The sequence below is a fragment of the Gymnoscopelus braueri genome (genome assembly GCF_963280865.1).
Source record: "Gymnoscopelus braueri genome assembly, chromosome: 24".
Lineage (NCBI taxonomy): Eukaryota > Metazoa > Chordata > Actinopteri > Myctophiformes > Myctophidae > Gymnoscopelus > Gymnoscopelus braueri.
Genome location: NC_137626.1, coordinates 33,930,754 through 33,950,349, shown reverse-complemented (window position 1 = coordinate 33,950,349; position 19,596 = coordinate 33,930,754). Strand labels below are relative to the sequence as shown.

Genomic DNA, 19,596 nt, shown 5'->3' with positions numbered 1-19,596 from the left:
GAAGTATCGAGATACGTATTGTGTGAGGTTCTTGCCAATACCCATCACTAAAAACCGCCCTCTGTATGTGAGCCCTTTTTGGTTCAGACTCTGAAAGTCAATGTCAAGGCTCTGGAACAGTATGTATTAGTCAGCCCAATTTCCTAGAATCTAGAGGGCGCCCCCTGAACTTTGGGCCCCTGGGCCTGGACCCCGACAGGCCCATTGGGGGGTCCAGCTTTTCAGTGTGACTATGAAGTGCTCAGCAAACCAACCCTGGATAAATAGAGGTTAAAAACAGGAATAAAGTGTAGCACTCATATAACCCACACATCTGGTGTACACAAAACCTGTAGGATGATCCCTCTGTGCCTGATTAGAAAGCTGGTAGCTGTCACTGGTTGAAAATCTATGTTTGTTTGTTTGTTTGTTCTTCGATGCCATCAACCACAATAGAAATCTATAGAACACAGTACTGGAGGACGACTTACATATACAGTATATAGAACAATAGAACAATAGTGTACCCAGTGGTCCTTGAATGCACAGTAGTTTTACCCCCTGGAAACATTTAGTTCAAAAACAACAATAATTCCATGTTTTGTTCCTGTCTGAGACGTGCCTATACTATCTATTAGTTTCCACCAGTTAATTATTGAAGGATTTGGTAGCACACAAACATTCCATTATGTTTAATTTAAATCAACTGCAGTAGATGGCAACATTCAAAATGTTCATATAATAATCCCTGACAATTGTGACTAATAACCATAATTACTCACTGTAAAACAAAAATAATAATCAGGGAGATACTATTTACCATAATTGAACAGCACTAATTAACAGTCAACATGGGATCAAGCAGAAGACAGAATATAATACAACATTAAAGCAGCACTTTCCTGTTCTACCCCGGATTTGAACCTGGTTTCTTGCAAAAGTGCTGACATTTTTACCATTGAGCTAATAGAGCCGGCCTGCTTGCTCAGGGGATAAATTGAATCTTCAGGTACCATCAGGTAAAAATGTGTGTTAGTTAGGTCATGTGTCTAGGTCAGACATGACCTTTGACACGATCTAAATGTCTCAATAGAAGAGCAGGGAGACAAAATACAACCACCCCAATTAAATTAGATTGTAGGATTGTAGGAGAATTCCGGACCAGCCTTTTTCTTACCTTTATATGATGTCATTATATCCTAGGACGAGTGGTAGCCTACAGTAGACAATTTTCATAACTCCATGTGTCCGTGTTTTGGGGTGATACCTGACGTTCATATTGACAGAAAACTCTCCACAGTGTTTGTGTTAGATGCGCCCCTCCAGAAGTCTCGCAAGACGAGATTTCACTAGTGATTTAATCCAAGTCTGCTTGTAAACACTATGGCGGCCCATTTCGGACAAAAACACTGTGGGGAGGTTTCTGTCATTATGAAATAGGATATCACAACAAAAAAAAGCGATAAAAATATGCGATTTAGCGCACAGGCCATCCGCTCACGTTTTTAGCTGCGGTGGAAGATTTGCTCCTCCATTCACTTCTTGGTTAACTTATTACTTAAAAAGGCTGTATCTCGGCTCCTGTGCACTTTTTTGTGCAGTGGGTGCACGCAGCCAGAAATAAGTCTGGCAGTGAAAGAGTTAACATACCGTTAGCCTCATAGCCAAGTGATAGTCCAAGTTTTTTTTGGGGGGGGGGTCAAATTGACATTTCTGCCTAATTCTACTCTTCTAACACTGCTGCTTCATTTAAGCAATATTACACGAGAGGGTGTGCTTTACCGTCATTATTGGCACGCCAGTGTTGCGGTCAGGAACGAGGCGGAGCCGAGTTCCGCAAGCATCACTGAAGTGCCAATAATGTAGGTAAAGCACACCTTCGAGTGTAATATTGCGATTATACAACAGTTACCAACAAAACACATCCAAATGTATTCATATTGTGGGGCAATTCATAATAAAAATGTTTCGCTATTATCCGTTTCCCTGTAAAGAGAAGAGTTTATTTGACTGAGACATTAAATAGTCCCTGTAGCAGCACTCTGAGGCACCGTCTCATCAACACAGCTGACTCCAGTAGGCTATATGCTCCGTCGTATACGACCGTGTCACGTGGCCAAAATAACAGATCTACAAGCTGACAACGCGTTGCGATGGCGACGTGTTGTGAACTTGTAGATCGGCTATTTTCGCCGTGTGATACCTTTGTACGATAAAGTATAACATACACTGCTTCTTCATTTGTCATTGGAACATATCTCTCATTTGGTTTTGCGTTCTCCTTCTCATCCTCTTCTTCTAACCATTGATCAACCGTAAGTCCACCAAATAAGTAAAAATTAACAACATAGTCCATTTTGCATAGCTGTTTGTTCTCCGGTGGCGGCGGTGGGTCAGGCTACTGTCTGTTTGTTTTCCTACCGTGGGACAGCGTGACGTCACAGCACAGCTGTGCCATATATGGTCTAATCAGGTGCGGACTGCAGTGCGGAGTGATTTATTAATGTGATTTGGCCTGTGCTATCATGCTGGTTTGAAGCACGGCTAGATAGCTATTTCAACCAATCAGATTGCTTGGTCGGAACTACCTGTTGTATAATGTGCCTTATTGCCTATATCCTCAGTATAAGAATGCTTGTTACATTCCAAAATCACTTTCTGCCTAAGTCATTTTAAGTCAAGTTTTTTACTTTTTTTTAAAAACTTTTTACTACACATTTTTATACTGTATAGTGTCTTTCATGAAACCCACAAAATAAACACATTAGCTGCCAAAAGCCTGAGTGAACAAGTGTCTCTTCAGTGCAGACTTCCAAAGAATGGAGTGAAAGTGAAAAAATGCATAAAAGGATGACTAAGAGATGCAGGGGCAGAGCTGGTAACCTTAATGAAAGATAAATCTACTGGGAGTAGACTCTTAAGCACACTATATAGGCCGCTGAATACAGAGATAAAATGCCCATGGAGGATTATCATTAGTATTCAAATGGGAAGTTAATTAATGGGTGAATTAACACATTGACTGCCAGAGTTTATTCATAATGTACTCACCCCTGTGCCAGCGTGTTTTTTTTATTTTGTAATTTTTCATTCAAATAACTTGTCTGGCTGCGTTTTTAAACACATAGGACAGATCGACCAGCAGAGAGCAGTAGATTGACACCTCGATCAATCGCTGACTCGCTCGACCCCCCCAAACAGGCTCAAACAGTCCATACGTCATAACCGGATGTGACGTTTTCGACAATCGCCGATCGGCCTTCAGACCGTTGTGATACACGACGACGATGACCATTAGTCACCCAGACTAAAGAAAATAGAAGTGGAGCTCTCCGTTCGTTTTTTATACCGTGTGAAAAAACATGTTTTTCCCTATTCTGGCCGAAAATGACCGGGAAAAAAAATTAGAACCGGAAACGGAATCTGCGTCATGAATCCGGATCCCGGTGAGTGTGAAGTAAGCTAAAAACTAAACTGATGATGAAAAATAAACAGAACAGCGCGATCACAGATTAAACAATGAAAATTCAAAAGATAGCATATATGCAATCTTTTGAATTGCGGCACTCAATCGATGGATTTGAAAGAACGCATCAATGCGTTCTTGGCAATCAATGTGTTGTTAATGCATGTTGGAGATGCAAATGCTAATTGTTCTGTTTAATATACAGTAGCATTTGGAACATTCTAGAAGAAGTGATTCATAACTCTACAGTATAATACTATTGATGTTGTTTTCTATTAACCAGCTAGTTAAATACATTCACCAGGTCTAAATTAACACCTGATTAGACTACAATCTGTAAATTAAACCACACCAAACCAAAGTCTAAACGTAACCATAATAACAGTACCTTACCTTTTATGTATCTCGTTAAGGAGAGAGGTAATTGAAACAATATCCGAACTACACTAAAGATGGTGGCGTACAGTGTCTAATCTGGTGTGCCGTCTGCTTCAAATAACTTTATTGACATTGTCGACCAGTTGTTGTCCTACCCGACACCAGGATCTAAATGTCTCAATTGAAGGGAGTAGGGAGACTACATACAACCACCAGATTATATTGTATTAACATACTCTACCATTACAGATTGGTTAAATATTTTATTAATTGAAATACATTCTGGATTGCAGCTTTATTTCAACTTATTTTTCTAAATTTAGAGTAGGGGTCTTCAACAGGGGGTCCGGGAAATCCCCAGGGGGTCCTCAGGGTTACTACAGGGGGGCCGCCAAATCTTTGTGTAATATGATATTTATTTTTACATTACCCACTTGACCCTAGCATCCCTGCATCCTGAGGAGAACTTTAGCTAAAAATAGCAGATCTACAAGCTCACACCGCCTCGCTCGGCTATTTTTATACAATATAGACGGGGTCCCTGCTTCATCTCTCTCTCAGCGAGGGGGTCCTTGGCCTGAGAAACGTAGTATTCTGCAATTATTTCTACACTAATTTCCCCCCAATTTAGTCGTTATGCCATTTAATTCCTCCCCTGCTTGCGACTGCTGTTGACAGGCACCATCCCAGCCCGTAGGAGTATATCGTTGCTGTCGGGCAGAAACCTCTTTTTGCTTTTTCGTAAATGAACGCCCTACTTGATCACACTACAGCGTCGCACAAAAGTATCCAAAATAGCAGATCGACAAGCTCGAAACGCGACACGAAGCGACGCGCTTCGGTCTTGTCGGTCTGCTATTTTTGCAATTTTGAATCCTGAAAAGTATCACTTTTGGACATAATGAGGTTTCCACCCGACAGAGACGATATGCAGTGACAAATATCACCCTCCCCGCCCCCCCCCCCGAACACGGTAAAATCGTGTTCGTATGGACACCGTCGCTCGGCAAGCCGGATGAACTGCTTTGGACTCAGGTACTTTACCACTGTGCCCCCGCCCCCCCCCCCCCACCCCCGAGTGCCAATAAAAAAGCCTTGAACTTATGAATGATGTGTGGAGTCTAATGTAAGGAGTTGTGGTTTAACATGTTGATGTAAGCCAATTGTGGGTGTTCTTACAGTATGATTAAGTGAGTCACACATTTCAGTAAAGGTCATTTTGGCCTAAGGCCTATTTGTTTATTTAAAAGTGGTTTACTTATTATCGTATATTTGTTTCATGTTATTGTGTTGTTTTTATTCAAATTAAAAGCTTGGGTAAAACATTTGTTAAAAAAAACCCCCCAAAGAAACAACCTCTGTGATTCTCATTTTAATCAAGCACTGTCTGAGATCACAATTTAAAGTATAGATGTACTGGTATATTGGACAGTCTTTTGGTTCATACACCTAAAGGTAGGGTAAGTGATTTTCTTTGGATACAATAAGTGTTAAATAGCTCTATATTCTAATAGTACTCATTGCTATAGAGTATTTGTTCAGTAACAAATAGACTCCTCGTCTCTCCAGCTTTTTATTAAACAGAAAATGCATTTTAAGTCGGGATACCTATATCTTATCCAATTAGGATAGAGAACTCAGTCAGGATACAGATTAAACAAGTGAAATTGGAAGTGATGACACAAACAAATGAGCAGACACAATTGGAACTGGAACACTATCAAAATGAAGCTGATAAATGGATACTCTCTCCTGATTGGCTAAAATGTTGTCACCTACCTGAAATCGTATTTTCTGTTTATTGAAGAGCTGGAGAGATGAGGAGACTCCTGTTACTGAACAAACATCTCTATAGCAATGATTCCTATCAGAATAGAGAGCTTTAAGCTTTTAACAAAAAACTTATCCTACCTTCAAAGGTTTATAAATGTCGCCCCAAACAGAGTAAACAAACCCAAGCTTCCCAGTCATTCCAGTAATACGGTACCTGGGTGCTACATCTGCACTTGGGTTCACTAAACTCAGCCCTTTGTGTCTCAGCAGCAGGAAACATGCAATCTGATCCTAGACTGGCACATAGTGCAGCACCAGTGGTCTTATAAAGGTGTCGCGCCTCAAAAGCTGCACCCTACAGAGTGCAATTACAGTTGTTGTTGTTGTGTCCCTGTCACACACCTAATTCGTTCTTCTGGACACATAACAGTTAACTTTTAGGTTGGGTCTACAATGCATGTATAAAGCTTCATAACACTTATTATAAATGTGCATAATTATGCAGAGCAACTTATAACAAAGCCACTTTATAACTGACTAAGTTATGGTAGTTATAATGTGCTGCTCCGCTGAGCTTATAATACATTATGACCAGCGCTTATAATACTTAATGAACATTGTTATGCATAATTATAAACATGTATAATGAGTGTTATGAAGCCTTATACAGTAAGTGCATTATAATGCATTATAAGTGTGATTATAATGCATTATAGACCCGACCTTTACCAGTTTATCGGTGTTACCAAGTAAACTTTAAACCTTGTCCTCCACTGACAGTAGCTATTGTCTTTTTCGCGGAAGTGTCCTTAAACAAACTCTGAATCGATATCAATTAATGCTTTGTGTTCCGTTGTTTTGACTTGAAACTCAATAGTGGCGGCTAGCAGAGCCTGACACCGCCACGGTGCCATCTTTGATCAATTTGCACAAAAACACATCTCTGTAAATCTTATTAAAACCGCTGACCTGGAGAGTCTGGGCTACACTGTAAAAATACTCCGTTTTCATTTCACTGTGAGAAACCATTCTATTTCAAATGTAACCAAATGGACCCGTACAAATGGATAAAATGAAAACTGGGGATTTTACTGTGCGTGTGATGGAGCTAATGGGATCATTAAGCTTTTCCAGCATATGGGTGCAAATGAAATCATATTTTTTTTGCGCAAGCGTCATCGTTTTTATTGTTATAGAGAAAGGGACGAGAAGAAACAAAGGTGGGGGGGGGGGGGATCGTGTAGGGAGAGAGAGAACAAGAAGAAAAATCCAACAGTAAAGGAACATGTCAAAGAGAACACAAAAAAAAATCTAAGATATCCACAAATACAGCATGAAACTAGCACACAACTGTTCCTTACTTAGATAACGTTTAGCTGTTTTCAAATATGATGCTCTGTGTGGTCTTGTTAATGTGAACCTTTCAGTAATATTTTTGAGGGATGCATCATCATCATCACTATCAGTCCTCAAGAGGGGATTATTAAGGCAAGGCAATTTAAAATCTGAGGGTGGCTATTTGCAAAAGACATTATTTCCCCTCTATAGGCACGTGTTCCTGTTGCATTCTCCCAACAGCTCTGAAGACATCCAGAATGCTGACCTTATCCCCGAACTCAATTTCACCGCTGCTCCAGCAGAATGCCCTTCAGTTATTATACATTTTTGGGTTGGCTATTCAAAAATAGCAGATATACAAGCTCACAGCGCGTCACTTCGTGCCGTGCTGCAAGTTTGTACATCTGCTATTTTTTTATATTTTTGAAAAATATTTTAAGTGTGAGAACTATCGACTATTTAGAGGGCATTTGTAGAATTGGCCTCAGGGCTTAATGGTTTTAAAAGTGGTAACGCATCGGTAGGTCCACATATAGCAGCAGGTATGTACATGAGATTAGACATATGGTACAATAAAGGGAAGGGGGGGGGGGTGGTATCAACGCATTGGTTCACATAGAACGGTTCCTCATAGGGCAGAAACCTGACAGGTAAAAAATCCACATGCCAGGTCCACCGGGGAAAGAAAAGTCCACAAATCAGAGAGATTGGGGGTATTGTGGACAACTGGTTTGGGAATCGCTTGCACACGGAATAAAACCAAGGAAGTATACTGTATATACATTTAAAGAACACATTCTAAACCTCCTCCCTTCGCGGCTCGGAGGAAAAGTGCAGGTTTGATGGAATGCATTTCACGCGCGACTGCTTCTTCTCCATTGCGTCATTCGTAACAATCCGTTGCATCATTCATGCGCCGCGTTTTAGCATGCTGGAGGCTGTGCGTTGGCGCACGCTGCTTTGTGGTTTGTGAATATGGGCTTTCTCTTCACTTCACTGCCTCTATCTCACATGCAGAGATGCACACATATTTATATACAGTACAATACGCGCACACGCACACACACACACACACACACACACACACACACACACACACACGCACACACACACACACGCACACACACACACACACACACACTATAGCAGCAGAAGCCTTTGCAGTGCTCTTGGCTGGCCGTCACATGCCTGCGTGTGTGTGTGTGTGTGTGTGTACAGTATGTGTGTGTGTGTGTGTGTGTGTGTGTGTGTGTGTGTGTGTGTGTGTGTGTGTGTGTGTGTGTGTGTGTGTGTGTGTGTGTGTGTGTGTGTGTGTGTGTGTGTGTGTGTGTGCATGTGTGTGTGTGTGTGTGCGCGCAGCAGGGTTATTTGGGTCAGTGGAGCAAGCTTAATACAATGATAAACCTCTGCGTCAGCAAGGCTTTGACAACAACAACAATAACAATAATAATAAAGATAATCCCTGTTGTCTTCGTGCGGTCGTCTCTGTCGGGTGGAAACCTTGTATGTCTAAAACGGTTACTTTTCAGGAAATTGGAAAATAATAACATGTGATTCAATGGATCCAATGTAGTTATTATTTAGTCACAAGCTCTAGTTAATACTTTTCATTGGTTAAATATTCATAATGTATTTATATGTTTATTTGAAAGGGACGATACCAAAAAAACAACGTATCAAGTTACGAAAACATGAAACCGTTGCATTGTATATGGGGTTCATAGCCGAGGCTAATTTGCGTCCCCAGTCCCACAGACACACTTACTGTAAAATGGCCACTTTCACTTTTAAATTTTTTTCCCAGAAATAGCCAAATTAGCAGATCTGCCAGCTCACAATGTGTCGCTATGCGATGCGTTGTGAGCTTGTATATCTGCTAATTTCACAACTTTTGCATTCATTTATGAAAACAAGACCAGGAGACCTGGTTCTGCCAGACCCAGAATGAAGTCCTAGTATGTAACACACCTACAAATGATGTCATGAATAGTTCATGACGAAAGAGGGACAGACTTTTTTGGCTGGGGCCGGGGGACAAAGTGACATACTGTACCACTACCATGTATGGAGAAAACAGATACAAAGCCTCATGTAAGCCCGACCCCTTGGGTCTGGCAAAAACATACAAAGTTCAAACATGGAGATACAAGGTTTCTGCCCGACAGCAAACAAGATGTGAGTGTAGTTGAGCTCTACGGTATCAAAGTAGAAAAAGAAAAAAAATCAAACCTATGAACCTATATAGGCTTGAAGAGGAGTATTGATTAGATAATACATTTACAACACTGTGATTCCTGCAGATTTTCAATGTCTTTTCAATATAGTTTAAAAGCTACGGAAAAGTGTTTATGTACATTTGTAAATGGAAGCATACAGTATATAGCCTATATCTGTTTCCAGAACGGTAAAATGCATTCACAGTTCCATCAACTTTGATGACAATGTTGAGACAACTAGAACATTGTAGTTGGGTCAACTTTATAAACTTGAGTTGAAACAAAGTGAATAGTGACGTAAGGTCATCTTAATTCGAATGTTCAAAGGAGCAAATTAACCTAAATGTTCAAGTTAAACTGACCTCAAACTATGGCGGCCACATACATATCAATTTGGGGGTCCTTGGCACCAAAGAGTTTGAGAACCACCGCCTTAGAAACCATAGCTCATAGGTTCATATAGGTTTGACATTTTGCTTAGAATCTAAGGCCTACTCTGTGTGGAGTTTGCATGTTCTCCCCGTGTCTCCTAGGGTAGTTAATACCCTCACAAAAACATGTAATAATCCTGGTCGCTATACCGCCTCTGGTTGGAATAACGTGTTCCTTCCACGCGCTACGTCCTACCGGGGAAACTCCCCCCTGTCAGGTAACAAGAAGGTCAGTTGGCCCTCATGCATTGAAGGAGGCATGAGCCCTGGGCTCCCTAGGCTGGTGGGGGGAGTGTAGCGCCCAGGATCACTTAGAAAATTGGCACCGGGTGAAAAAGGGTTACAAAATCGTGAGATAAGAAATTTAAGAAAAGGAAAAAAATGAATCTCAGCAAAATGTTGTAGCTGGGTAAAGGGGGCACTAAAGCCAAAAAAAAAGTGCGTTTACCACTGACCTATGAGACTGTCGGGCCTGGGCAGGGCGCTCCGCTGGTACAGCCCGTACGGGTCGGCGCCATAGGCCAGCGGCTGGCTCTGCCGGGGCAGCGTGGAGCCGTAGTGCTGCGGCACCGCCGTCATGCCCGTGCGCAGGGAGGGCGGGGACCCCGCTAAGCCACGCCCCTCCTCCAGGGAGAGGGTGGAGCTCAGCCTCCTGCCGCCGCCGATGCCCGGCGCCAGGGCCTGGGACGGATGGCGCTGGGCGTGGTGGTGATGCCCGTTGGTGGGCGAGGCGGAGGAGGTGGGAGAGGCACAGTCCTGGTGAAACAGAATATTAGACTTAAATTCAGTAGTAGTAAGTAAAAACGCCTGTATTCACAATTTTACTTGACTAAAAGTACAAGAGTATTGGCATTAAAATGTACTTTAACACATTGACTGCCAATCGCGTAGATCTACGCGAACCTATTTAATGCCGCCACGTGCCAATCGCGTAGATCTACGCGAACCGTTTTTTGTTTTTCTCGAAATGAACAAAAAGTGCACTTTCTGAAATTTTCGATCCACTTCCGTTTCCGATAGCACCACCGGAAACGGAATTATTCGGGTTCAGTTTTTTTCGATCGTATCCGCTTCCTGTCTGGGATCCTGTCTAAAAGATGATTATCTCGGTTGTTGTTTTTCTCCTCGCTGATCACTGTTTAGCGTTCACCGCTGTAGCTTCAAGATGGCGGATCGGATTAAGAAACGGTTTTCGCTGGCCGTTTCACACAGATCCCCTGTGTGTTTAGAACCAAATTAACGCGCAGTTTTAATGTGTTTAGCGAGGTCTGTGGCGACATGAAAAAAACTAAAAAACAACAATAAAACGCTGGCACTGGTGAGTACATTATGATATTAACCTCTGGCATGGAATGTGTTAACTCAATGAGTGCCATTAACGTGTTTCACGTGTTTTAACGCTATGGTGCAACGTGCCATTAACGTGTTTCACGTGTTTGTTTGTTTTTTTAACCCAAGATATCATTATCTGAAGATTTGCAGCTCCATCCACTCCTTGTTTAACTTATAACTGAAAAAGGCTGTATCTCGCTTCCTAAGCACTTTTTTTTTACTTAAAAAAAAAAAATAGATAATAATAATCTGGGCACTCAATGAGTTAAGTGCTTAATGCAAGTTTAGCATTAATACTCTAAATCTGCAAAGTAAATAAAGCTGTCAAATCAATTGCACTGGAGTTATGTCATATTCAAGTATACATAAGTGCAGTGTTGATTTTGACAGCATATTTTGATAAAGTTTTAGTCATAGTCTTTTGGATAAAATTCCATTTAGTTTTAGTCATATTTTAGTCATCTGAATTGTTTTAGCTTTAGTCGACTAAATATCATACGATTATAGTCGACTAAATCTACAGTTTATTTAGTCGACTAAAATGTATTTTGGCGGTGCCTTGATGCCGTCATAATGACTGATTTTACACTTGGGTGCATGCTGAAAATAGCCGATCTACAAGTTTACAACACGTTGCAGCGTGACGCGTTATGCATTAACTCACTGACCAACATTTGATCAAAACATATATCTCTGTGACCCCGATCCTCAGTGCTAATCTAACTCTAAGAGTTCTGATAAGGGTCCGTTTGGACCATTTGGACCGCCCTTGGCCCCGGACTAAAGTAGCCTATAGCAGCGTGTCACCTGGGAGGAGGGAGGCATGGAGGTGCCGGGGAAGACGGAGACGAGGGGCTTGGGCTCGGACAGGATGGGGGAGCCGTAGGAGGTGCTGCCCTGCGAGGTGCGCAGGGAGGCGCGCGAGGGAGAGGCGGTGTTGGTGGCACCGCCCGGCGACTGACTCCTGGAGGGCAGGGAGGCCATCCTCCTCAACATGCGACCTGATGCCTAGGAGAGGAGAGGGGAGGGGAGGGGAGAGGAGAGGAGAGGAGAGGAGAGGAGAGGAGAGGAGAGGAGAGGAGAGGAGAGGAGAGGAGAGGAGAGGGGGGGGACAAGGGGGTTGAGGCTGGGTTATTATAGATAACTAAAACCAACAAAAGACAAACTAAAGGAGAAAAAAAAATGATAGCAATGATTGATAGCAATCATTATACAGTAGGGGTCCTCAAAGTTACTACAGGGGGGCCGCCAAATCTTTGTCTATAGTCCCCATTGTGAGGTAACCTGACTCCGCCAGATGGAAGAAGCTTGCGTCACATTTGTTTCACAGGCTACTTCCATCTGGGACCTCCAAGAGGTTTGGTGTAGAGTTGAAGACTCCTGCTATAGAGTGTTTGATCAGTAACAGGAGTCTCCTCGTCTCCCCAGCTCTTCTTTAGTAACAGAAAATACATTTTCAGGTCAGAAAACCATCCAATCAGGAGAGAGATACAGGATAAGCAAGTGAAATTGGAAGTGATGACACAAATAAACGAGCAGACACAATTGGAACTGGAACACTGTACAAATTACAGCTGATACATGGTCTTTGTGGGGTTCTCTCTCTTGATTGGATGATATCTGTAACCCACCCACTGAACTTTCCTCATACATTCTCAAAGTGGGGTCCGGGGACCCCCAGGGGGTCCTTGAAGGGGTTCCAGGGGGGTCCCCACCCAGCAAAATGCATTAATATACCATCACTATCAGTTTAACCTACTGTATGTTATACTTTGGCTATTCGAAAAGAGCCGATCTACAAGCTCACAACGTCGCATTGTGACACGTCGTGAACTTGTAGATCGGCTATTTTTGAAAAGAAAAAGAAATACATCTTGATGAAAATGTTTGAGAACCACATGTTCTAATAAAGCCCACCCCTCTGGTACGTCAGGTGTGTTAAATAAGACCTGGAACGCATCTGTGTCATTTTTTTATTTGAGCTAAAAAAGCATTATTTTACACTTTGGCTATTCAAAAATAGCAGATATACAAGCTCATAGCACGGCACCGAGTGCCGCGCTACGAGCTTGTATATCTGCTATTTTTGAAAAATCGTGAAAATGTGTGCAACTCTTTGAATATATGTATTCTTTTAAAGCGAACATTTTAAGTCTAATCTTTGCTTCTGGGGGTCCCTGGAACAAATTATTTTGAGGTGGGGGGGTCCGCGGCCAAATACATATAATTTTGGGGGTCCTTGACAATTATGAAAAAGTTTGAGAACCACTGATATAGATAGAAACATACGCTTTTTAGAAAACTGTTGGGATTTAGAAGAAAATCTGGCCAGTCTGGCCACATCTGATCGGGGAAAGACTGCTTTCAGCATTGATGCACCTAGTTCTTGGAGGTACCTGTCAAACTACTTCAAAAACGTCAAAGACGTCCGAAAACACAACACCAGAGGGAGCTCCACAAATCTCGTTCAGCTCAGATTTGCTCAAACAAGCGGTTAAATTTGTTCTACTGCTATGCCACCAAAATGTGGAATGCCCTACCAACAGTCATAAAAAAGGGTGGATCCTTATACTCTTCCTTCAAAACCGCTCTAAAAGAGCACTTACAGGTGGCTGCAATTCGGAACTGCCATGTTTTTGCATAGTGTTGTATACCTGTCTGTCATTAAATGTTTAGATGAATTGAGTACATAGGACCCCAATGGAAACAAGTCATAGCGCTTTCTTGGGTTTAATCCTCTTAACAGACCTTGTATTGAACTGTACTTTCCGGTCCTTTTTTTTGGCAAACTGATAATAAAGTATTCAATCAATCAATCAATCAATCAATCAATCAATCAAATGTCTTGCAACAAGATCTTACAACTGAATACCCTAGTACCTATTGGCAATTTTAGGAATATACTTCATAACCGTTCATTTCCTGTATGCAGTGTTTTTTTTTAATATGGCTATTTTCAAACATTTTAGTACTTTTACTTTTGGTACTTTAAGTACATTTTGATACCAATACTTTTGTACTTTTACTCAAGTAAATTTGTAATAAAAAAAAAGATTGATTTCACGTAGATTTGCGGTTTTGGCACTCATCGTCACTTTTTGCAAAACCGTAGATTCACGGTTTTGGCACATGTGTTAAGTAAAACATTGGAGTACTTTTTTCACCACTGCCTGTATGCAACTGTTTTAACTGATTGCTGTCAACATATTGTCTTTCTTTGTTGTTCTTATGTCATTGTGTATCTATGTAATCTCAGCATCAAGGTTGAATGAAAAAAACAAAAACAACAACCTGTCCCTCGGCACGGGGGCTTCTAGAGAGCGACGCACGAGGCTCTGACCTCACCACGTTCTGGTTGCTATAGTAACCGATGCTGCTGTCCTGGTAGCCACTGTCGGAGTACGAGGTCATCTGGCCCGAGTGACCTCCTGACCCTGAGAGAGAGAGGTAGAGAGAGAGAGAGAGAGAGAGAGGTAGAGAGAGAGAGAGAGAGAGAGAGAGAGAGAGAGAGAGAGAGAGAGAGAGAGAGATCTAATTTTATGACATGAATAGATGTTTATTTAAATGGTAAATGGTGCATTTACTACATAGAGTACATTTATTAGAAGGATAAACCCCTTGAAACGCATCATCTCACTTTCGAGGGGGTCCTTAACCATTTACCGTATAGAGCGCTTTTAATCAACACACTATACTATGTGCATCACACTTACCCATTCACACACACCCACCCACCCACCCACCCACCCACCCACACACACACACACACACACACACACACACACACACACACACACACACACACACACACACACACACACACACACACACACACACACACACACACTAGGGCATTCACGAATAGTGATTTTTAGCATTCGAATTATTTGACCTATAAGTATTCGAATATTCGATTAATCGATTTGATAATAAAAATAAAATAAAATGCCTCCTTCAATTTTTTTTTTCAATGGCATTGATGACTCGACTCAAGGAATGCGAGTTGACGTCACACCAGAGCTCACAGCTGCATGTCTGCTGTAGAAAAGCCACTAAAAAAATTAAAATCTAAAAAAATAAATTAAAAAAAGGTTTTTTTGTTTGTTTAGTTTTTTATAGAATAATCGAATAGTGGTTTGATAGTCGAATAGTCGGTTTGATATTCGAATATTCGACTATTCGGTGAATGCCCTAACACACACACACACACACGTATTTTTACTGTATTTTCCATTTTCTGATTTTCTCAGAGGCAAACATTGTACTCCACTACAATTATTTGACAGCTTTAGTTACTAGTTACTAGCAGATTCAGATTATTCATACAAAACATACATTAACTGATACATTTATTATTATAGGTTAATCTACCCAGCAGCACATAGTCATTTAAATCATTCCCACCTGCTTCAGCATCAAAGTGATGAATACATTAATGCATTACTAATTACAATCCAATAATATGATTGTGAAATGGACCATTCTGCACAATGAGCACTTTTACATTTGGTAGTGTACTGAGTATATTTTTATCCAATATTACTCAAGTAAAAATGTGAATACAGGACTTGTACTTGCAGAGTACGTAATTCTACATTGTGGTATTGCTACATTTAGGTTTTGTTTTGTCTTTATAAATTAAGAGTAGCCAAATTCATTCCTCTCCGCACACATTTCTGTGTGTTGTATCCCTGCCGGTGAGGAGCCCCCACCGGAAGGATGTAGAGTACTCCTCCTGCCCAACACTCCCTGCTGACAGGTGCCGCCCCAGCCCGTAGGAGTATGCACACTTTGCGCAGTGACAAATATCACTTCCCCTCCCCCGAACACGGGCAACATTTACCTAAATAAAAATAAATCTGAGTATTTCTTCCACCAGTCATCACTCTACTATAGTTCCATTATTCCAAAGCTCTTCGTAGCCTAATGTTTTGAAAACTCATAATTAAACGCGTACTTAGGCACTGTTTGGCCACATTCCTCCCTATAACTGACATCTCCAGGGAACATAAAGCAAATGCTGCAAATGATTTCCTCAAATACCATTTGACTCGGTTTCAAAGTTAAACCCAGTAAACGTTCAGATGAAAGACTTGAGGCTGTCTCTGCTTAACGTTCGTCTGTTAAAGACTTTTCCTCGCCGGGCTCATTTATATTCGGAACAAAACTTTATGGAAGAAGAGGATATGGTTAATGATTAACGACCTCCTTCACGTTTCATCTTAAATAAGATTCTCTCTCTCTCTCTCTCTCTCTCTCTCTCTCTCTCTCTCTCTCTCTCTCTCTCTCTCTCTCTCTCTCTCTCTCTCTCCTCTCTCTCTCTCTCTCTCTCTCTCTCTCTCTCTCTCTCTCTCTCTCTCTCTCTCTCTCTCTCTCTCTCTCTGGGAAAGTAGGCCACCGTTTCAAAAAAGTTGCCTGTTTGCCTCTTCCTCCATAATTCATGCACATATATCCCTTCCTTATCGCCGTTTGTTTACTCGACAAGATCACGCTGGGATGATGTATGCAAATGTTTAAACGCCACGATGGTGGTGATGTTAGCAGGATTCCCGCACTGAAAAATCCTCAGTGTCAATTTAACACTGAGATGTTGTACAATCTCTGAGTTATAAATGGATGAATTATCACTGAGGATTTACTGTGTGCTTAGGTCTGGTTTTCTCTTCTACATAAACCTAATTTTACCATTTTGTTTTACCGTTTGATTATGCTTTTATTGGATTGTATCGAGTATAGCTCCTTCCATGTGTGGTGCTGCTAACTCTAAGCTAGGAAATGTGTTTCATTTGTGGTTCGCTCTATTATCATTATTATTAGTAGTTGTAGTCGTAGTAGTATTTATTTTTTCCTGTTTTTACATTTAAGGCCCTGAAACGAGAAGTTGAAGGGTAAATTTAGGTCTGATAATGATGTGCTGTGTATGTTAAAATCATATACGTATACTTTACATTACTTCCGAACATTTTCCACAGCATAGCCCATATGTATGCATTTTGAAAAAAACAAAAAAAAAACTACCATTTTAACTTTGAGGCACCCACAAGGTTTAGGTGTCCAGTGGGCCTGTATCCATGAGGTCTCATTCTCAAGAGAGTACCAGTCAACATACTGTCAGTGGTACAGTAACTAAGTACATTTACTCAAGTAGGCTATACTCCACTTCATCTCAGAGGCAAATATTGTACTTACTCCACTACAATTATTTGAAAACTTGGGTTGTTACTTTGTAGATTTGTATTATTATTACAAAACATACATTAACCAGCCCAATATATACTTTGGCTGTTTGAAAAAGCCGATCTACAAGCTCACGTGTCGCTTTGCGACGCGTTGTGAGCTCGTAGATCTGCTATTTTCAAAGGATTTTTATACATTTTATTCCTTTGAAAACGTAAATGTTAAATGGGACCTTCTGCATAATGATTAGTACTTCACTGTAGGTACATAAAGCATATTTTGATGCCAATACTTTTGTACTTTTACTCAAGTACATTTTGAAAACCGAACTTGTACTTGTAACAGACTTTCTACAATAGGGTATTGATACTTTTACTTAAGTGTGAGTACTTCTTCCATCACTGCATACTGTACATTACAGGCTTGCATTTTAATGGTGCATCGTTGTAAGGGAGGTTAACATTGTGCTAAAAAATATATAAAATGGATAGTTTGATGCCTAGAATCCATATCGATCTCACGTGGAAAATGTCCACATTCATCTCAAATGTCTTCAAGGAATTGGTAAACGGGAAATCTAAGAATTTCCCCGAGACTTCTTACTTGTGCTGTGATCCGTATTGATGGGAATGTTGGACCTGCATAGCGTACGTGCCTAGAACACAACACTGACTGATCAGCTTAGTTTAACATTCTCATCAGAGAGAGAGAGAGAGAGAGAGAGAGAGAGAGGGGGGGGGGGTTGTAGTAGTAAACCCAGACTGTCGGATAGATAGAGAGAATGAAGGATTATTCAGACTTTGTGTGATTTAGTGGAGTGAAGGAATAGCAGAGCTTTCCCACCATTCTGTTCGGTCTGCATCACGCTTCCTCAGAGCTGCAACTAACTAGTTTTCTTCGCAATTTGATTTTGTTTTGATTAATCGAATAATCATGGTGTTTTTTTTATATATATATCAACGAATCGACGCGATTCTCAGTCTCAAATCCTATCGTGATAGCAATTATACGTGTCATAAAGCTATCCTACAATAAATGAGCATCTGTAGTACTGTCGTAACAGCGGTTCCCAAACTCTTTAGCTCGAGACCCAAAAGAGAAATGTTACGTCTTCCCGTAAGTGAAAATAGCCGATCTACAAGCTCACAACACCTCGCATCGTTTGTAGATCGGCATGCTGAAAATAGCAGATCTACAAGCTCACGACGCGTCGCGCTGCGACACGTTGTGAGCTTGTAGATCGGCTATTTTCAGAGCGCAACCAAACATAAAACGACTTGTCTTTTTGTTCTACTGGATCTCTTCTCCACTAGTCCCTCCCTGATATTTTCTATTTGTTGACGAAATTGTCTTAGTTTTAGTCATCATAGCTTAGTTTTTATTTCGTTTTCATCAGTGAAAAAAGGTAGTCGACGAACATTTTCCGTCATAGTTTTAGCTGACGAAATGAACAAAGCTTTCCTATGTAAGAGTGCACAGACAGACATAAGCCAGACATGTCTCATGAAGCATGCAGAGCTAATAATGTGCGAGAGTGAACGGCACCAAGCAAGAATATAAAAAGGTCTTTACACACTGGGGGTGTTATTGTGTGATTAATTCACCCAAAAATATCCTTTTTCCTCAAACTTGTTTGTGTCGGGAGATCATTCACACAGAGTGTGAAAACCACACGTCGATAGAGCAACCATATTTGTATTTGTAACGAGGTGGATTTTTTTCTGAGCTACGGCATCCACGAATAAAGGCATCGAGCTGTACGAATGAGGCCTCAACTAACCATCTGACCACTTAACACGCAGCAGTGGTCAGATGGGTGGACCGCGTGCATTTTCAGTTGCATTTTGTTTGTTTGTGTTCCGGCTTGGATCATTGGAACTAACATGAATCCATTAAGACTGGGGACGAATCTGTGTCATTTTTAGATGTCTTTGGCTATTCAAAAATAGCAGATCTACAAGCTCATAGAGCTATGAGCTTGTATGTCTGCTATTTTGTGAACAATTGTGATTTTTTTTTGGGCAAATCTTTGAATATATATTATGTTTTAAAGAGAACATTTTTAACTTCGATTTGTGCTTCTGGGGGGGGGGGGGGGTCCCTGGAACGACATATTTTGAGATGGGTGTCCGCGGCCAAATACATTTTGGGTGGTCCTTGACATGGAAACGTTGGAGCACCACTGATATAGCAACAAACCGTTATGATTTGGAAAACATTTTTAGATATATGTATCAAGATATGTATCAAAAATAGCAGATATATCTTCTATTTTTGAACAGCCAAATAAATCTAAAATGACACAGATGCGTTCCCGGATTGAATGGGTGGTTCAAGTTCCTTTTTATCGGGCATCACAATGAAAACTCATTAATATTAATGTTATATTGTTATATTGCAACATCCCGAGTGCGGTGCATTTTCGCTTTGTTTATTCCTCATGTCCCCCTCGTGCCGTGTTGTGTAAAGGCCTTAAAGTGACTCATTCATAATGTAGCCTTTGTTT

General features: G+C 41.1%; 2 protein-coding genes across 2 annotated transcripts in view; both read right to left on the bottom strand.

The window, feature by feature from the left end:
* Positions 1-14,339, bottom strand: part of LOC308080131 (plakophilin-4-like) — a gene marked incomplete at its 3' end in the record, with an annotated part of 48,583 nt that extends 34,244 nt beyond the window's left edge. The window contains exons 1-3 of the mRNA XM_080421891.1: positions 14,193-14,339; positions 11,730-11,921; positions 10,037-10,337 (exon numbers count right to left, since the gene is read on the bottom strand). Coding sequence (XP_080278017.1) covers positions 10,037-10,337; positions 11,730-11,921; positions 14,193-14,324 — 625 coding nt within the window. The 5' untranslated portion in view covers positions 14,325-14,339. The remainder of the gene's footprint in view (positions 1-10,036; positions 10,338-11,729; positions 11,922-14,192) is intronic.
* A 2,434-nt stretch (positions 14,340-16,773) lies between these two features.
* LOC308080597 (plakophilin-4-like) overlaps positions 16,774-19,596 on the bottom strand; it is a gene marked incomplete at both ends in the record, with an annotated part of 35,522 nt that continues 32,699 nt past the window's right edge. Inside the window, one exon of the mRNA XM_080422491.1 lies at positions 16,774-16,781. Within this exon, the coding sequence (XP_080278617.1) occupies positions 16,774-16,781 (8 nt within the window). The remainder of the gene's footprint in view (positions 16,782-19,596) is intronic.